General features: G+C 41.6%; 1 protein-coding gene across 1 annotated transcript; it reads left to right on the top strand.

The window, feature by feature from the left end:
* Window positions 1-12,359: 12,359 nt before the first annotated feature.
* LOC132499505 (teratocarcinoma-derived growth factor 1-like) lies at window positions 12,360-12,854 on the top strand (the record flags this gene model as incomplete). Its single annotated transcript, XM_060114169.1, has 1 exon — window positions 12,360-12,854. A coding segment is annotated over one exon (495 nt), but the record flags the coding sequence as incomplete, so codon positions are not given.
* Window positions 12,855-18,920: the final 6,066 nt, after the last annotated feature.

The raw sequence follows: 18,920 nt of genomic DNA, 5'->3' as shown, positions 1-18,920 counted from the left end.
AGAATATACAATGGGAAAAAGACAGTCTCTTCAGCAAGTGGTGTTGGGAAAGTTGGACAGCTGCATGTAAATTAATGAAGTTAGAACACTCCCTCCCACCATACACAAAAATAAACTCTAAATGGCTTCAAGACTGAGACATAAGACATGACACCATAAAACTCCTAGAAGAGAACATAGGCAAAACATTCTCTGACATAAATCGTACCAATGTTTTCTTAGGTCAGCCTCTCAAGGCAATAGAATAAAAACAAAAATAAACAAATGGGACCTAATCAAACTTACCATGCTTTTGCACAGCAAAGGAAACCATAAACAAGATGAAAAGACAATCTACAGAATGGGAGAAAATATTTGCAAATGATGCAATGGACAAGGGCTTAATTTCCAATATATACAAACAGCTCATACAACTCAACAACAAAAGAAACAAACAACCCAATTGAAAAATGGGCAGAAGACCTAAATAGACATTTCTCCAAAGAAGAAATACAAATGGCCAATAGGCACATGAAAAGATGCTCAACATCGCTAATAGAGAAATGCAAATCAAAACTACAATGAGGTATCACCTCACACCAGTCAGAATGGCCATCATTAAAAACTCTACAAGTAACAAATACTGGAGAGGGTGTGGAGAAAAGGGGACCCTCACACACTGTTGGTGGGAATGTAAGTTGTCATAGCCACTGTGGAAACAGTATGGAGGTTCCTCAGAAAACTAAAAATAGAATTACCATATGATCTAGCAATCTCACTGCTGAGTGTATATCCAGACAAAGCTCTAATTAAAAATTACTGCTATGTTCATAGCAGTATTATTCACAGTAGCCATGACATGGAAAAAATCTAAATGTCCATTGAGAAATGAATGGATAAATAAGATGCGGTACATATATACAATGGATACTACTCAGCCATAAAAAGAATGAAATAATGCCATTTGCGGCAACATGGATGCAACTAGAGATTGTCATACTAAGTTAAATCACTCAGAAGGAGAAAGACAAATACCATATGATATCACTTATATGTGGAATATAAAATATGACACAAATGAATCTATCTATGAAAGAGAAGCAGACATAGAGAACAGACTTGTGGTTGTCACGGGCCAGGGGGAGGTTGGGGTGAGCAGATGTAAGCTATTACATATAGAATGGATAAACAACAAGGTCCTACTGTGTAGCACAGAGAACTATATTCAATATCCTATGATAAACCATAATGGAAAAGAATATTTAAAAAAAGAATGTATATATGTATAACTGAATCACTTTGCTGTACAGCAGAAATTAACAAAACATTGTAAATCAACTACACTTCAATTAAAAAAAGAAAAAAGAAAATTAATGATTTCAGTGGACATTTATCATTTTTGCCCCCATCTGCTATTTCGCTTAATAGCACCCCAACTTTGCTTTGATGGACTATCAATCAGTGAAATGATGACCCCTGACCCAAGCCAGGTGGCTGGAGGCATTTATGTTCTTGAAAAGAGTGATCTAAAGACCCCGAATGGCCGGCACTATTTATCTCTGCAGCACTCCCTGAAGTGACCATTCATCATGTCCGGCTTCTGTTTTCTCCAGGGTTGCTCTAGTTCCTGCCCTTTCTGAATCTGTTTATTCCACATTTTGTTCCGTTTTGTTAGTTACCTTCTCTTCTTTCCATACAGTCTTTTTCTGCTTAAGTTCCCCAGGCAGTTTCTATTTCTTGCAGCCGGGTCATCTTAATTGATAAAATAATTCACTTTCTCATAGGAGGAGAATCTGTATCTTATTATACAGATTGAAAACAATAAGCCCAGATCACTTATTCTGTAGAAAATACGTTTTTTAAGATACTAAATATTTAACATAAAAATGACAACTTTTGATAGTATATTTCAATCCTGATAGACTAAATGCATTTAGGCAAATGAGATCAAGAAGTAGGAATGATGTAACTTCTGTTCACGTTATATTAGATACAACATATTATACTTTGGATGCCTCCTCTAGATTTCTTGTCACCATCAGTAATTTTAGAACGAGTGATTCATATACTTAGACACAAGTAAAGAAGGGCTTAGTTGTAGAGGAATGAGAGAGTCTATAGTGAATTTATGCAACAAAATGGCATGTTACAGACTGTTTTGCCACATAGAGAGCATCTTCGTTCTATAATAGCTAGAATAAATTTTAAGGAATAATGGAGACGTGCTCCACATACCTCATCTCCAAAACAATCGCAAACTATTTGCTGGCATAATGAGAAGTTTAAAAAATTTGCTGCTGTGTTCTGAAAGTTGGCACATTTTTCAACTCAAATTAACTCAAGACATCATCATAATAAATATCGTAAATCATTGTTAAAATGTCACAAAACCTGGAAAATAATATCTGATACCTATAAAAAACAAAGTAGAGTATTAGGAAAAAATATTCCTTTGCCTTGAAGCATAATTGACAGATAACAGGCATATGAAATAATGATTTGATATTTGTATATGTTGCAAAATAATTTGTTCTTGATAACAGAGGTGTTTTCAGATTAAACAAATGACTTTTCCCCTGAAAAATTGATAAAAATGTTCAGCCAATAGTACATATAAAATAAACTTTTGGTGGGTTAGCTCCTGTTTTAATAATAATACTTTTTTAAAAAGCCCAGGACTATACAAAAATCTGTGTGTGCTAGTCATGTGTTTTGAGTTAGAAGAAGCATTTCAGGAGAGGTTGTTTCATAGTAGTCGCTGGCACCGGTTCGGTGTGCTGGCACCAGCGTCCTGCGTCTGGGGAGGTCTCGACCAAGATGCGACACATTTGACTCCCACCTGATAGCTGCGTATCAGGGTATCCATCCCACTTTCCCCCCAGGTCCCCAAGGTTGCCTCTCCCCTGACTAGTCCCAGAGGTGCAGTTTTGGTCTGATATTGCATCCTTACCTTTAGCATTGCATCCCCACTCACCTCTTTTGATCTGACGTTGTGTGGTCTTTCCTGGGCTGTGCCTCGGGTGTCCACGATCGGGAGAGCAAGGGCCCAAGATGCCAGGAAGCCAAACCTCTGCCGCAGTCTCTGAGTAGGCGCCCGAGCTGATCTGAGAAGCTCGACGCGCGCTTCTCAATGCTATTGACGGAAATGTGGCCGGGATTAAGCAGCGGCTGGATCCTCTTGGGGTCTCCACGGTGCTGGGACCTGAATCGAGTCCAAGCTCAACAGCTTTGGACTCTGGAGACTCCCATTGTCCCAGAGAGGCTGAGTTGGGCTGAGGCCAACGGTGCGTCTTCTCTCTGGGGGCTAGTTACGAGTCTTCAATCCCAGCTCGGATCCCAGGCTCAGGTGACTGAGGCACTGAGGCAGGCTGTGCGGGCCCTGCTGGAAGAGCAAGAGCAGCAGAAGTACCAGATCTGTGCCCTGGAAGCATCACTAAGGTTGCTGCAGGGGGGCCCAGAGCGAAGGGCCCGTCTCCTGGAGCAACGCTTGGAGGTGCTGAGAAGGGAACTGCAGGGCCTGGGAAGCCAGGTGCAGGAACGCGCCAGAGCCCAGATACAAACAGGACCACAAAAGTGCAGGGGTACCAGCGGCCTTCACCGAGAGCTGCAGAATGAGCAGTAACTGCCGTGGGAGGAGTCAGAGATGCTTCGGGAGGAACAGAAGTTGCTGCAGGGCCAGCTGAGCCGGCACCTGGTGCTGCTGCTGAAACCAGAGACGGAGGGGCGGCACTCAGGCCGCAGCTGGAGGACTTCCGTTCACATCCTCCAGTCTAAGCTGCCCCCGGCTGCCATCTTCGCCATGTCACTTTCTTCATCTAGCTCTGAAATCAGGCTTCCGGACTGTAACAGTAGCTGGGAACTTTTAAGGAAGCTAGGTGGGGAGCTCCAGAGGCACACCCTTTCTAACCCGGAGCCCAGCAGCTTTCAGCTCCAGGCCCAGAGCCTTGAGTAGGAGGACCCATTCTTTAAGGGCCCCAAGATGCTCCTGAGTGACCTGGAAGGACTTGTAAGAGTGGTAGGATGAAGTCTTCTTTGCTTACCTTCCCCTCCAAGGTCCTGTTTCTGGATCCCCTGCCCCTCCCTTCTTGACCTAGCTGGTATTTGCCCCCCTACTGAGGCTTGTCACTGCCTGTCCCTCCCTATCCACCAACTGCAATAAAATGGTTTAACTCTCAAAAAAAAAAAAAGCTTGTTTCATTTGAATTTTTAAATTCCCTGCTTCAGCAATCATATGCCATCTAAAACAACTGTATTTCCTAAAAGGGACTGCTTATCTGGTACAGCCACTTTAAAAACCAGATGGGAAAAAAACTTTTTACGCTACAAAATTTCAAACATGTAGGAGAGTTGAGGGAGGGGGAGGGAGAGGGGGAGGGAGACAGGGAGAGACAGAGAGAATGAATAACATTAGCTTGTGTGCATGAGAATCACCTGGAGGGCTTATTAAACCAGATTGCTGGGATCCACCCACAGAGTTTCTGATTCCGTAAGTCTTAGTGGGGGGCCTGAAATTTGCATTTCTAACAAGTTTGCAGCTGATGCTGATGCCGATGGTCTTGGGACCACGCTTTGAGAACCACAAGTAAAATGTACCCGTCCTCAGCTATTTATGAGCACATGACCGACCTTGTTTCATTTATACTGCTCAGCCACCTTCCCCTCCTCTCCATTCTTTCATCCAGAAGCTCTTTTGAATGTATCTGTAAAACAGAGGTTGACAAAATCCATGCAGTTGTCTGTTTTTGTAAAGAACACAGTCACAGCCATTTGTTATGTGTTGTTTGTGGCTGCTTTCAGGCTGCAATGACAGAGTTGAGTAGTTGCAACAGACTGTAGACCCACTCAGCCTAAAACACTATTTGGCCCTTTATAGAAAAAGTTGCTGACCTAAAAATTTAACATAAATGTCTTAATATCATCAAATATCTAGCAATATTCAGATTTCCTTGATTGTCTTATTGTTTTTTTTAAACTGTTGGTTTGTTCAAATCAGGATTCAAATAAGGTCTATGTATTTGCATTGGTTCTGTCTTTTATGACTATTTTAATCTATCAATTCCCTATCCTTTATAATTTTCTTATAATTTATTTGTTAGAGAAACTGAATTATTTGTCTTGTAGACTTCACCACATTCTGGATTTTGCTGATTACATCCTGAGGGTGTCCTTTATTTCGTGTAAGTCCCTTTTACTTCCTGTAGGTGATAGTTAAATTAAGAGGCTACATCAGTTTCAGGTTGACTTTTTGACAAGTACACATCATAAGTGGTGTTGGGTACTTTCAGTTGCATCCCATCTTTTTATGATGGTGGGATAGATCAGTGGATTTAGCTGTTATCCATCTGATCCATCTATACTAGACCAGCTTTTCTATCTGGATGTTCCAGTGGCTATTGATGCTCATTGCCCATATCAATGGTCTCAACCTTGCCTGCTCATTAGAGTCACCCAGGAAGATGTTAATCCTCCCAAGTCTCATTGCCAAGCTCCCCACCAGGTGAATCAAATCGGAATCTCTGGGGGTGGGAGCCGGTCGTTAGTGTGTTTCAAGCTCCCAAAGGTGATTCCCATGTACAATCAAGCTTCAGAACTACTGGCCTAAATCCTTTATTTCATTAGGGGTTGCCAAGTGGTGATAATTTATTATTTTTATTACCTATTAGCTGATGTTTTCTTTTCCCCCCAGCTTTATTGAGATACAATTGACATATAACATTGCTTAAGTTTAAAGTGTACAGGGTGATGGCTCAATGTATGTGTATATTGCCTAATGATTGCCACAATAAGTTCAGTTAAACACATCCGTCATTTCACATAGTTACTGTGTTTTTGTATGTGTGTGTTGAGAACTTTTAAGATCTACTTAGCAACTTTCAAGTATACAACACAGTGTTGTTAACTATAGTCACCATAGATCCCCAGAACTTTTTCATCTTAGAACTGGAATTTGACCACCTTCACCTGTTCCCCCTACCCCTGGCAACCATCAATCTACTCTCTTTCTATGAGTTCGTTTATTTTTTAGATTCCACATGTGAGATCATACAGTATTTGTCTTTCTCTGTCTAACTTATTTCACTTAGCACAATGCCCTCAAGATTTACCCATTTTTTTTTTTTTTTGTGGTACATGGGCCTCTCACTGTTGTGGCCTCTTCCATTGCGGAGCACAGGCTCTGGACGTGGAGGCTCAGTGGCCATGGCTCACGGGCCCAACCCCTCTGCAAAACGTGGGATCTTCCCGGACTGGGGCACGAACCCGTGACCCCTGCATCGGCAGGTGGACTCTCAACCACTGCGCCACCACGGAAGCCCTATCCATGTTTTATTTATTTATTTATTTGAATTTTTGAATTTTATTTTATTTATTTTTTATACAGCAGGTTCTTATTAGTCATCAATTATATACACATCAGTGTATACATGTCAATCCCAATTGCCCAATTCATCACACCACCACCCCCATGTTGTTTTAAATAGCAGGACTTCCTTCTTTTTAACAGCTGAATAATATTCCATTGTATCTATATGCCGTATTTCTCCCCTCCCCCAGCTCTATTCAGGTATAATTGACAAATAAAATTGTAAGATATTTAAAGAATACAAAGTGATGATTTGATATACGTATATGTCATAAAAGGATTTCTCCCATTGAGTTTGTTAACACATCACTTCACATATTAACCTTATTTTTTTTTGGTGAGAACATTTACATTCTACTCTCTTAGCAAATTTCAATTATACAGTACAGTGCTACCAGCTACAGTCACCATGTTATACATTAGATCCCCAGACCTTATTAATCTTATAACTGAAAGTTTACACCCTTTTACCAACCTCTCCATATCTCCCCTACACTCCAGTCCCTGGCAACCACTTTTCTACTCTCTGTTGCTATATACCTGTCAGGCTGATCTGCTCTGGGAGGTTTCTTTCTGCAGCTAGGGTTCTGATCTCCAGTCTCTGTTTATGAACTCTCTTCACGTTCTAATACAGTTATTCTCCATCCTGGCTGTGTATCAGAATCCCTGGTGGAGATTAAAAAAAAAAAAAAACCCACAAAATCTCTGGGGGGCGGGACCCAGGACCAAGGATCTAGTTTAAAAATCTCCCTAGGTGATTCTAATATGCAGCCTGAGTTGAGAATCAACGTTTCAAACACCAAATTTTTCATTTCAGTATTGCTAAGGGGGGTTACTCCCTCAAAAACAGTCGGCAGGGCTTTCCTGGTGGCGCAGTGTTTGAGAGTCCGCCTGCCGATGCAGGGGGCACGGGTTCGTGCCCTGGTCCGGGAAGATCCCACATGCCGCGGAGCGGCTGGGCCCGTGAGCCATGGCCGCTGAGCCTGTGCGTCCAGAGCCTGTGCTCCACAAAGGGAGAGGCTGCAACAGTGAGGGGCCCGCGTACCGCAAAAACAACAACAACAACAACAACAACAACAACAAAAAGGTCGGCAAAAAGCTCTTACTCCTTATGAACTCGGGAATTCCTACTCGGTTTGTGTAGCTCCCTGGTTCTGTCTTTTCCCAGTGCTCAGATCTTGGAGGGTTACAGATTCTGTTCTCTTTACATATTTGCCGACCAAATGGAAGGACTGTTTTATTTCACCGTCTTTCACAAGATAAATAACTTTCCTATTGCAGTCCAAGCTGAAAACAGATTTTTTCCATTAGGCAGAAACTTGGATACCAGGAAACATCCCATGCTATTACATGGCTGGTTTTGTTCAGATGGTTTGCGTTGGCTGTTGTTCCTGATACAGGCAGTGGGCGGAGTTTTTAGGCCCATCAATACAGAGGCAGCAAAGTCGGTGCAGACATCAGCCAGAAGGAGGAAAAGAAGAATGGAAAGGCCAGTTGCTGTTGAGGATTTAAAAGTCTTTAAAAGGTTGCCAACTGAGAAATGAGTTGTGCTGCTGCCCAATTATCCATCTACCTCCTCTGGTCCACTGGCTCCATGGTATCCGTGCACAGAGAGAAAGAAATGATTTTCGGGCAGAGATTTGGAAACCAACCTTTAGAACTGTTTACCGGATTCTAACATTAAATATGCTGAGATCCATCCCTCTTCAGTTTCTGGAGGCATCTCTTTGTGTACTGAGCACCTTGTTTAAATGCTTTTTTAAAACAGTGACATAAACACATTCCAGTTCCCTGTCTCTCTCCTGGACCAAACGAATATGTATTGTTCCCAAACCTTTCCCTTGCCAGGAGAAAAAGAAAAATGCTATCTGAAAAAGGAAAAAAATATTGACTCTGAGATCCTGCCTAATTTAAACTGTGCTTGTAAAAGTCTGTCAAGCAAGTCTTTGGAAAGAATAAATGTTAAAGTGCTTAAGGGCTTCCCTGTTCCTGAAGAGGCATTTAGAGGTAAACAGGTGAGGTATGTATCAAAGCATCGTCGACTTGGATGGGCCACATCCAGGACTCATTTTGTTGCATTGCTCAAGTCAGGACCAAAAAGAGGGAAGAGTTCCATAAAGCAGAATCAAAATGAATTCAATGATCACACCCTCGAGACATTCAGGCATTCCAGGAAAAAAAGACAACTTCCTGTGGGTTTCTTCGTGGGGAAGTGATGTGCCCCTTGAAAGTCCCTCACCTCAGAGAATATCTTGGTGGAGTCTTCTGTTATTTTCAGGCTTCAAAATCACCAGGCTAAGGGGTGTGTGTGTGTGTGTGTATGCAACATATAGAAGAAGGTTGGAGGATATAAAAACTTGCACAAGGAATTGCTTTTGTTGTCCTAAGGGAAGGAGAAAGGACTGAGCATCTGCTATATTTTTGGTGCTTTATAAGTTACTGTGTTAATCCTTATAATAACCTCTGAGGTTGATATTAAGAAAAATTAAAGTTATTAATCACAAGAAATTTTAATATGAAACTAAAGTCAGAACTGAATTTGACAGACAGAAAATTTTGTCTTTCCTCATTCTCCATTTCTCCTAAGGACATCAGAGCAGAACGGCTATGGATATCCAGGTATTTGCCGAACGGCTATTCATTTTATCTTTCTGTTGCTCCAAGTAATTTCTTTAGGAAATCCTTCTTATTTCCTAACAAACACCTTCTCCTCCCTCTCCTCCCATTTCCCTGATAGGAACCAGATTCACTAATATGCAAAATGCAGGTAACTTCCTTCTTTAAAGAACAATGGACAGTGTATACTGGTTCTCTTAAATCACGGGCTATCACAGAAGATAAAGCTCCTGGACTAGATAACCCCAGGCACCTCTTTTCCTTCCCATTTTATTATGTGAGTTGTTGGGAGAGGGTGTTTTCTCGGAGAAGATTGGGAAAATATTGTAACATTCTGCCTTGTAAAACCTGAGTCAGGTGTGACTGGAACATTGCCTGACTCCCAAGGCTGGACCTCAGTCGTTCAATAAAATCTAAGGTTCTTCTTGACCAAAGATTTTTGTCTGTCTTTAAACCCCCAAATATTCTGACAGCTAAAGGAGGGTCTAGACCCTAGAGCTGTAAGTATTATTATTTTATAGATGCAGAATTTGAGGCTCAGGAAGTATATTAGTTTACTAGGGCTGCCATAACAAAATACCACAGACAGGGTGGCTTAAGCAACAGAAATTAATTTTCTCACAGTTCTGGAGACTGGAAGTCCAAAATCAAGATGTCTGCAAGTGTGATTTCTCTTGAGGCCTCTCTCCTTGGCTTTTTGATGGCCACCTTCTCTTTTCTCTGTGTGAAAGTGCCCATGGGGTTCCTCTCCTTAGAAGGACACCAGTTATACTGGATTAGGGCCCACTCTTATGGCTCTTTTAACCTTAATTACCTCTGTAAAGGCCCATGTGCAGTCACATTCTAAGGTACGAGGGTTTAGGTCTTCAACATATGATTTTTTGGGAGGGAACAAAATTCAGTCCATAGCAGGAAGTTATGTAAAGTGGCCAAAGTCATGTAACTGGTAAGATATGGAGTTGGGGCAAGAACCCACATGTGTGTGACTGTAGACGCTGTCCCATTTCATACCACCCCCAAAGTTGTATGATCATGTCAGGGATGAGGCATTGTGGGTCAGGGAGATTGCATTAATGTAGGTTCCTAAGTCTTTTTGCTTTATTCCTCAGCAAGTTTTCAGGACTCATGAGGTGTTTTTGAGACAATCAAGATGTTTCCCTATACTTTGTTATTTTGCTGGTCTGATTATTATGAAGACTATCCAAACCCACCCCACCCAAATAAGCCCCTCCCACAATCCACCCCCCACCCCCATTATCCACTCACAAGTATTCTGTGAATTCAGTAAGTACAAATCTAGTAAAACTCAGCTGATCTCAGGCAACAGCTTTTCACTTGTTGTTACACTTGATTACAGATAATTTGTTCCATCAAACCTGTATTAGTTATCAACTGCTGGGTAACAACTTACCTCAAAACCCAAAGTCTTAAAACAGTGATAAACATTTATTATATTTCACAGTTTCTGTCAGTTAGGAGTTTGGGGTTTGTTGACTTGGCTGGGCTGAACTGTGTCCTTCAGAATTCCCTTTCTAGTACGTTTCCAGATAGGGTGGGCTCCTAGATATGTTGTTTTGTGAGAGTTGGAGGATGGAAAAGAAGCACAACCATTTTGTAACACACATATACCTCTTCCCAGTTATTTAATGGAACGAATCTAGTTGCTGGTGGGAAGGGATTTTGCAGATGTAATCAAAGTCTTTAATCACTTGTCTTTAAGTTCGGGAGATTATCTTGGGTGGGCCTGACTTATCCAGTTGAAAGGGAGGTTCTCTATTATGAGCATGAGTTAAACAATTGGAAGGCCTTTTAAAAGAGGGTTTAGGCAAGAGAAAGGAGGGTGGGGGATATATATATATATATAGAGAGAGAGAGAGAGAGAGAGAGAGACAGAGAGACAGAGAGACAGAGAGAGAGAGACAGAGCACATGAACATGAAAGAGACACTTCTGTCTGTGGACAGCAGCTTCTGCCTGCATCCAGGAGTTCAACCTTGATTGCTTTGCTTGCTTGCTTTGCTGTTTGCTTTTTTTTTTTTTTTATAGTGTTTGTTTATTTTTACTTGTTGACAGTTTGCTTTATTTTATTTATTTATTTATGGCTGTGTTGGGTCTTCGTTTCTGTGCGAGGGCTTTCTCTAGTTGTGGCGAGCGGGGGCCACTCTTCATCGCGGTGCGCGGGCCTCTCGCTGTCGCGGCCTCTCTTGTTGCAGAGCACAGGCTCCAGACACGCAGGCTCAGTAGTTGTGGCTCACGGGCCCAGTTGCTCCGCGGCACGTGGGATCTTCCCGGACCAGGGCTCGAACCCGTGTCCCCTGCATTGGCAGGCAGATTCTCAACCACTGCGCCACCAGGGAAGCCCTGCTGTTTGCTTTTGATTTTCTCTTCCTGAGTGCCTGTGAACAACAGCTTTGGTCTCTGTGCCTGGGGTTTCAGCCTGTTTGTGATCTTTCTTTCCTGATTGCCCACCCTATGGACTTCAGACCTGCTAAGCCAGACCCAACAATTTCATAAGCCAATTCCTTGTTTTAAATCCATATATTGTTACTGGTTCTGCTTCTCTGATTGAACGCTGACTTACACAGAGTGGCTTAGCTGGGCTGTTCTGGCTTGGGGTTTCTCATGAGGTTGTAGTCAGAATGTTAGCCAGTGCTACAGTCATCAAAGGCTTGACTGGGACTGGAAGATCTTTTTCCAAGATGGCCCATTCCTATAGCTGGCAAGCTGGTGTAGTCTGTTGGCAGTAGGGCTCAGTTCATGCCACAGAGACCTCTCCATAGAGCTGCTTGGGTATCCTCACGACACTCAGAGTGGGTGATCCAAAGAGCAAAGCAGGAGCAGAAATGTCTTTTATTACCTAGCATTAGAAGTCACACAGCATCACTCCCACTGGTTTCTCTGGTCACGCAGACCAACTCTGAAAAAATGTGGAAGGGAACTAGGTAAGGGCATGAGTACTAGGAGGCAGGGATCAACAGTAGTCATCTTGGAGGCTGGCAACCACAAAGCTTTCTCATCTCAACTCCTTATTTTGGTGTCATGTAGACATGGGTGTAATAATGTAATGGATAAAAAGCCTTATATAAAAATTTAAACCGTAGATACAATTTAATAACATTTAAATAATTATTTAATTTAAAGATAAATTAAATTAAAAGTGTAACTATGTATTTTAGATAAAAAAGTAAAGGATTAGTAAAATGAACCTCAAATACCTATCAGCCAGATGCAACAAATATAGAGTTGGTCAATTTTGTCTCATTTATTTCCTTTACTGCACTTTTTTTTCTTTTTTTGCTAAAGCATTTTAGAGCAAATTCCTGAAATTAGGTCATTTCACCTGTAAATACTTTCATTTGCATCTCCAGTAAGTTCTTTTTTTTTTTTTTAAATATAACCACTGATTTGAACTGGGATTAGTCACTGGATTGGGCCACTGTGAACTTGCCCGTCCATCACAGGGAGACCTGGCCTTCAGAGACGACGGCCTTCAGTCCCAGGAGGAGCCTGCAATTCGTCATCGGCCTTCCCACTTTGTACCATCCACGGGAATCCAGAACAGTAAGGAGCTAAACAGAACCTGCTGTCTGAATGGGGGAACCTGCATGCTGGGGTCCTTTTGTGCCTGCCCCCCCTCTTTCTATGGACGGAACTGTGAGCATGACATGTGCAAACAGAACTGTGGGTCTGTGCCCCATGACACCTGGCTGCCCAGGAAGTGTTCCATGTGTAAATGCTGGCATGGCCAGTTCTGCTGCTTTCCTCAGCCGTTCCTACCTGGTTGTGATGGCCATGTGATGGATGAGCACCTCACAGCTTCCGGGACTCCAGAATTAACACTGTCTGCATGTGCTTTTATGCTACCTGGCATCTGCCTTGCTATACAAAGTTATTATTAACCCACATTTATGTGCAGCATTTGCCATGCAGGTTTCATGACCTTTAAAGGCTGTCTCTCCAATGTCCCAACTGAGAGATGATCATTTGTTGGTAGCCTTGATATGGTGAATAGATTTCCCTATGGTCCCTAACATTTCCTTAAAGTACCAACTACTTTCCTCTTCCCTGCCCTCTCCAAAAAACTACTTAAAAAAAAAATGCCATATCTTGTTCCCAAGTCCTGTGTTTCTCGATACATGTAACTCTACCAAGGGCTTATTAATAGTTTCTTTTAAATAATTGAATTCTATCTTCAGATTATTAAAGGTTACTCCCAATGTGGAACTGAGCATAAAGCATTGAATAGAGTTGTGATCAGAATCAATTAAGATAGTATCTTAAGGGTTTCCCTGGTGGCACAGTGGTAAAGAATCCGCCTGCCAATGCAGGCGACACAGGTTCAAGCCCTGGTCCTGGAAGATGCCACGTGCCGCAGAGCAACTAAGCCTGTGTGCCACAACTACTGAGCCCAGGTGCCACAAGTACTGAAGCCCACACACCTAGCACCTGGGCTCCGCAACAAGAGGAGCCACCTCAATGAGAGGCCTGCGCACCTCAACAAAGACCCAATGCAGCCAAAAATAAACAAAATAAAATAAATTAATTTTTAAAAAAGTATCCTGAAAATGAAAGGAAAGGAAGCATTTGTAAGGGGAGCAAAGGAGAAGGGAGAGGGCAGACATCAGAGGTGAGAGACAGGATGCTGGAGTAATGGAAATTGTGTATCCCTGAGAGAGTAGGTAGAAAAGTGGGAGCGAATGAGAGATTTGAGAAAATAAAATGCATTACTTGGTTGATCAGATGGTACAGAGAAGCAGATTAAAAAGCTAAGTTGAAGGGCAAGTTTCTGTCATCAGTAGGAAGCTGTATAAGACAAGGACACCTGTTTTCTCAAGGATTTGGAAAGAGAATAAAGTTTCCTTGAAAAAAAATTATATCTAAATTCCCTCAATGTATTAAGAGTGCTTAATACATTATGATTTCTCCATACTATGCAATTGTTTTAACAGTGGTAAGAGAAAATGTTCACAATATATTTAGTTGTAAGCCAGATGATAAAACTATACATTGTAAAGCCCATTTTGTAAATATGTATCTGGTGTATCTGGTCTGCCCAGTAAAAGTGGGAAGTACGTTGAAAAAAAATATATAACCACCAAGCCGTGATCACACTCAATAAAGTTAACAATTCTTTAATATCATCTGATGTCCCGTCCATGTTCAAGTTGTCCTCATGTCTTCTTATTTTTGATTTATTTGAAACAAGGTCCAGGCAAGGACCAAACAATGCTTGATCGGATGTCCACTAAATTTCTTTTAACCAAGACATTTCCTCCTCCTTGTTTCTCCATAGCATTTCCATGTGTTTCAATGCTTCTTAGCACTGGTGAGTTTCAATTCATTGCAGTTACTGTTCTTTCTGATTTCCTTTAGGCCAGTGGGTATCCCTTTAAGGGCTCCTATTTCCCTTTGATGTGCGCTTATTCATTGTTGAAGCTTCCTTTCAAAAGGCCTTCCTGGATGCATCTCCATGCACTTTCTGCCCCCTACTTGGAATGAGACATTTATCCAAGGAGATCTTTTCCTTTCAGTAGGAAATGATATATCAATACAAACTGCTTTTAGGGGTGCTCACCGCTACTGCAATATTTTGTAATGTTATTCTTACCCATTCAATAAGGCAGCAAATAAAAATAGCTGGATGTTCCATTTCTAATTCAATCTGATCCAACATATTGTAACATATACTGAAATTGAACTGAAATTTCAGACAGGAGGTCTTGAAAGTGGAGTGGGTTACTACCAGGTAACATTGTAGACAGAGCTCTTAGAAGTCAAACTCAAGCGATGGCCATGAGGCAAAACTGAAGTAGACGTTATTCTTTTGACACCTCTCAGCTTCCTTATCTGTTCCTTTTCCCTTTTTCCTGGGTCCTCATTTCTTCTTACTCGGTGTTTTAATGTACTGATTAATTTCCTCTCACTTAGGAAAAAAACTCACATTTACTTGTTAGTGACCATCCTCAAAGGGAGGCAGTTTGTAGTAGGGACAAGTGCAAGAGTGGTGCAGCAATGAACTGGGTTTCAATCCTGGCTCTGCTTACTGCATTTTATAAAAAGGGTGCCCAGACAGAGATTGCTGAACCCCAAATAATGCATCATTAATGGAGAACTTTCAGGCCTTCCGAAGGAAGATATTTCTAGCTTGAGAATGTCTCCAGATGTCTCCCAAATTCCACCTTTTAATTATTTAATTCTGTTTGATAAGAAAATAAGAACTCTTTATAACGTTTTACCCCAGAAAACAAACCCCTTCCGTAGGTATTAAAAAATCTTAAAAATTTCTCCCAGTGTAGAAAGGCATTAAATAACTTTTTGCAGAAAGACTCAGAAGATGGAAAACCATACATCCCATAATTCCAAGGGTTAAAGCAAAAAGGACAGCTTTTGTTTTTTTATTTTTATTTTTTGGCACCAGAGTAACTATGTCAAGTACAGGCATATTTGCATATGTTGTATTTTAAAATCATGCTTAAAATTGCCTCATGTATTCTGAATCTAGCAAGTGGAAGGCATGGAGGTCACCTGTACAGCTGGTGCAAGTAATGGAATTCCCACTAGGCACATTTAGAAGCTCCAAAGTAATGTGACAAACAGAGTGCTCCATCTGTTGGTTGACCATTGAGATGAGCACCAGATCTGCAGATACTTTAATGTGGGCAGTGTGTCTTGAGAATAACCATTTATATTAAGTATCTTTAATTTTACTTGCTTTCCATCTAATGATTTTAGAAGTAGTCACAAATATGAACTCTATAGGCATACATGTGCTGGCGAGTGAATATAATATTTCAATCTTAACTATACTACATGAAGAAAAAATGGAAACATGTTTTGACATAAGTCACTTTATAAATCATGCCTTACTGCAAACTGTCTAATGAAAGCTTGGTGGCAGTTAACTCACGATATTCAAAATAACCACGAGCAGCTACATGAAGAATGCTTGAGATAAGAAAATGTAATAAACCATTTCTTTTTTTTTTTTTTTTTTTGCGGTACGTGGGCCTCTCACTGTTGTGGCCTCTCGCGTTGCGGAGCACAGGCTCCGGACACGCAGGCTCAGCGGCCATGGCTCACGGGCCTAGCTGCTCCGCGGCATGTAGGATCTTCCCGCACCGGGGCACAAACCCGTGTCCCCTGCATCGGCAGGCGGACTCTCAACCACTGTGCCACCAGGGAAGCCCCTGTAATAAACCATTTCTAAAACATGCTGTCCTTTTAAATACTTTGGATCATTGAAGAAAAGAACATAGGTAATTGAACAGATTTTTTTTTTAGTGGATTCTAAATTGTAACATAACTGAATACAAGTGATAGGATAGGTAAGGTTATTGCAACATTTACTAATAACACTTAGCATCAATATTTTTAACTAATTCCTGGAGCAGCAGTTCCCAACTGAGATATGTTGTTCATGGGGTATGTCACAAGTAATTTGTGATTGATAATAGCTCCCAAAGTTTTAAAATGAATTACTCGCTAGAAATTAGAGCAAACTCAAAGTGATCTGTACGACGAGGTCGTCTGAAGACATGGGACATCACTGACATTCCTTTGAGTAAAGATGAGGGTGAGTGTATACAACCTGCAGCATATCTCATCTGTGCCAAAGCCCCCCTTTGCGTGCCGCCCGTGAATGCCATCCATCACGTATGTGGCGGTGGATGTAATCAGGCTGGGAACTGCCAGATGCTTGTTGAGCAAAGGTTGATCATGGTGCTGGAGACCCTTTGTGTGCTGGCCTCATACAGTCACCCCAGCTTCTTGCTTAGCTTTTAAGGGCTCTCCAAGATAAGAGATGATGCTCAATATTTCGAGGGAAATATTTCCCTGTTTTTGATATTGTTTGTCAATTAAGCCTCCTTCTACAACACTTGTATGAAGAGTGCTCTCAAAAGAGAGTGCTTGGCTGCCCAGAAATGTATATTTTCCTGGATTATGGAGTAAGGGTCCAAGAGAAGCAAAGTGTGACATCAACAAAAGTAAAAAAGTCATGAAAAGTAATAATAGGCTCTTTCTTGAGCTCATTCTATGATCCATAATGTTATACATCCATTAAATGCTTTAAGTATACATTAATCTTCACAACACTCCTCTGAGGTAAATATTATTAAGAGGTATTATTATCTCCATTCTACAGATGGGATAACTGAGCCTGAGGGAGGTTAAGAACCTTCCTCAGGGTCCCAGCTGGTGAGTGACAGGGCCAGGTTCAAAACCATGTCTTTGTGACGCCAGTGGCCATAGTCATGTCTACTCTGTCCTATTATGGTAAAGTAAGGGGGATCCCTCACTCCGTGAGTGTACCAGTTCAAGAGATGTAATAAAAATGGTCATCTATACTAACACTGATTCATACTTTTAAAGCCTATTACAGATTACAAAACTTTTCACATAACTGTCTTACTGACTATTAAAACAGCTAAAGAATACTCCCTTATGTTTAAGATCTGTGCTCGTGTGTGTGTGTTGAGAGAAAGTGCATTCTATTCCTTATTATTATTCCTTACGATTGTGAAAACAACATGAAAAATTGTTAAAGTTTCAAAGATCCTCACTTAGATTGACCTGAAGATAGATAGATATTTCCTAATAAAATAAGAAGTAGAGCCCGACCCTGACTCTTTAGACATGATCCAATTCTTGGCTTCTTTTCAATACTTGATTGATTGTGTATCCCTGGAGAACCAGGACTGTGCTTCAGTTGGTCTGAAATCTAGCACCTGAGAACCTTAACCCCCAGATTATATTATCTCTGACCTGGGGGCCAAAGGCATCAGTGGTCTCTGCTGTAAGGACCTGGAGTCAAAGAAGCAGAGGAAATGTGGGTGAATGACAGTCAGGAACTTTTCAAAGTATTGCTTCAGAGATCATCCAGTCAGTATTCCAGAAGTATTAATTAGGCCCTTGTGTATATACTAGACATTCAGGGGAACAAAAGGTAAGTCATGAGCTTGATCTTCAAAGACCAAGTTGTAGAGGCATCATGCATGAAATATTTACATATGAAATGTCCAACTTGAAACATTGGACCACAAGTTCAGCTTTCTTTTTCTCGTGACTACTCACCTATGCATCACCCAAATCCAGGCCCCATGACACTTGTCAGATGTAAGCCAAAATGACTGTGCTCCTAGAAGAGCTGGTTCAACTTCCTCCTGCCTGGAGGGAAAGTATAAAGCCATCTGGGAGAGGAGAAGGGAATTCTTAGAGAGGACAGAGTTCCTGGAATGTTACATGGGGCACCTGGTCCCTTCCCCTTTCTTCCTTCTGTAGGGGTACAGAGGATACTTGACCTGTTCTCTCTAACCCCCACCAGCCTAAGGGGTTCCTGAGAGTATCTCATGGGATTTGAAGGGTGATTCTAGAACATGAAGCTGGTGCCTACTTCTTGCGAGGAGCTCCCATGAAGACTAGGGGCTCACAGATGTGCCTTGCCACAGGTGAGTATGAAAGACCCATGGAGTGATGCAGCTGAGAGGGATGGAGAGGGTGCTGGGTCCCCACCACCACATGGTATGGTAACGATGCTTGAGATTTTCTGTGGGCTCAGAGCTCACCAGTGGAAGAGAGTGGGACAGTGGCTGGCTGGTTTGCAATCCCATCTTTTTCTCAGGGTGTAGAGTCAGACGGAAGGAAGAGAAGGAAGCTGGGAAAGAGACTTGGATGATATTAACTGAGACAGTAATTTCTGAAGTTGATTAGAAGACTGCTGGACTGGGCCAAGTTTGGTGGATTGTACTAAATTTAGTTTTCTTACTGTCAAGTGGTAGTGGAAGCTTGTCAAAGAAAAGTGTGTGCAGACATAAAAATAGAGTACCATGTTTTCACATAGATGATTTATCACTGTCCAATTTATACCATTTATACCAGATTTGTTAAATCTACAGTGAGGCAGTTATTGAAAGCCAGGCTTTGTTGAAAAGAACATAACTCTCTAAATTCTAAAAGCTTCCCTTTAA

This window comes from Mesoplodon densirostris, chromosome 11, assembly GCF_025265405.1.
Source record: "Mesoplodon densirostris isolate mMesDen1 chromosome 11, mMesDen1 primary haplotype, whole genome shotgun sequence".
NCBI lineage: Eukaryota > Metazoa > Chordata > Mammalia > Artiodactyla > Ziphiidae > Mesoplodon > Mesoplodon densirostris.
The sequence above is the reverse complement of the archived record's forward strand: the minus strand, read 5'-3'. Positions and strand labels throughout refer to the sequence as shown.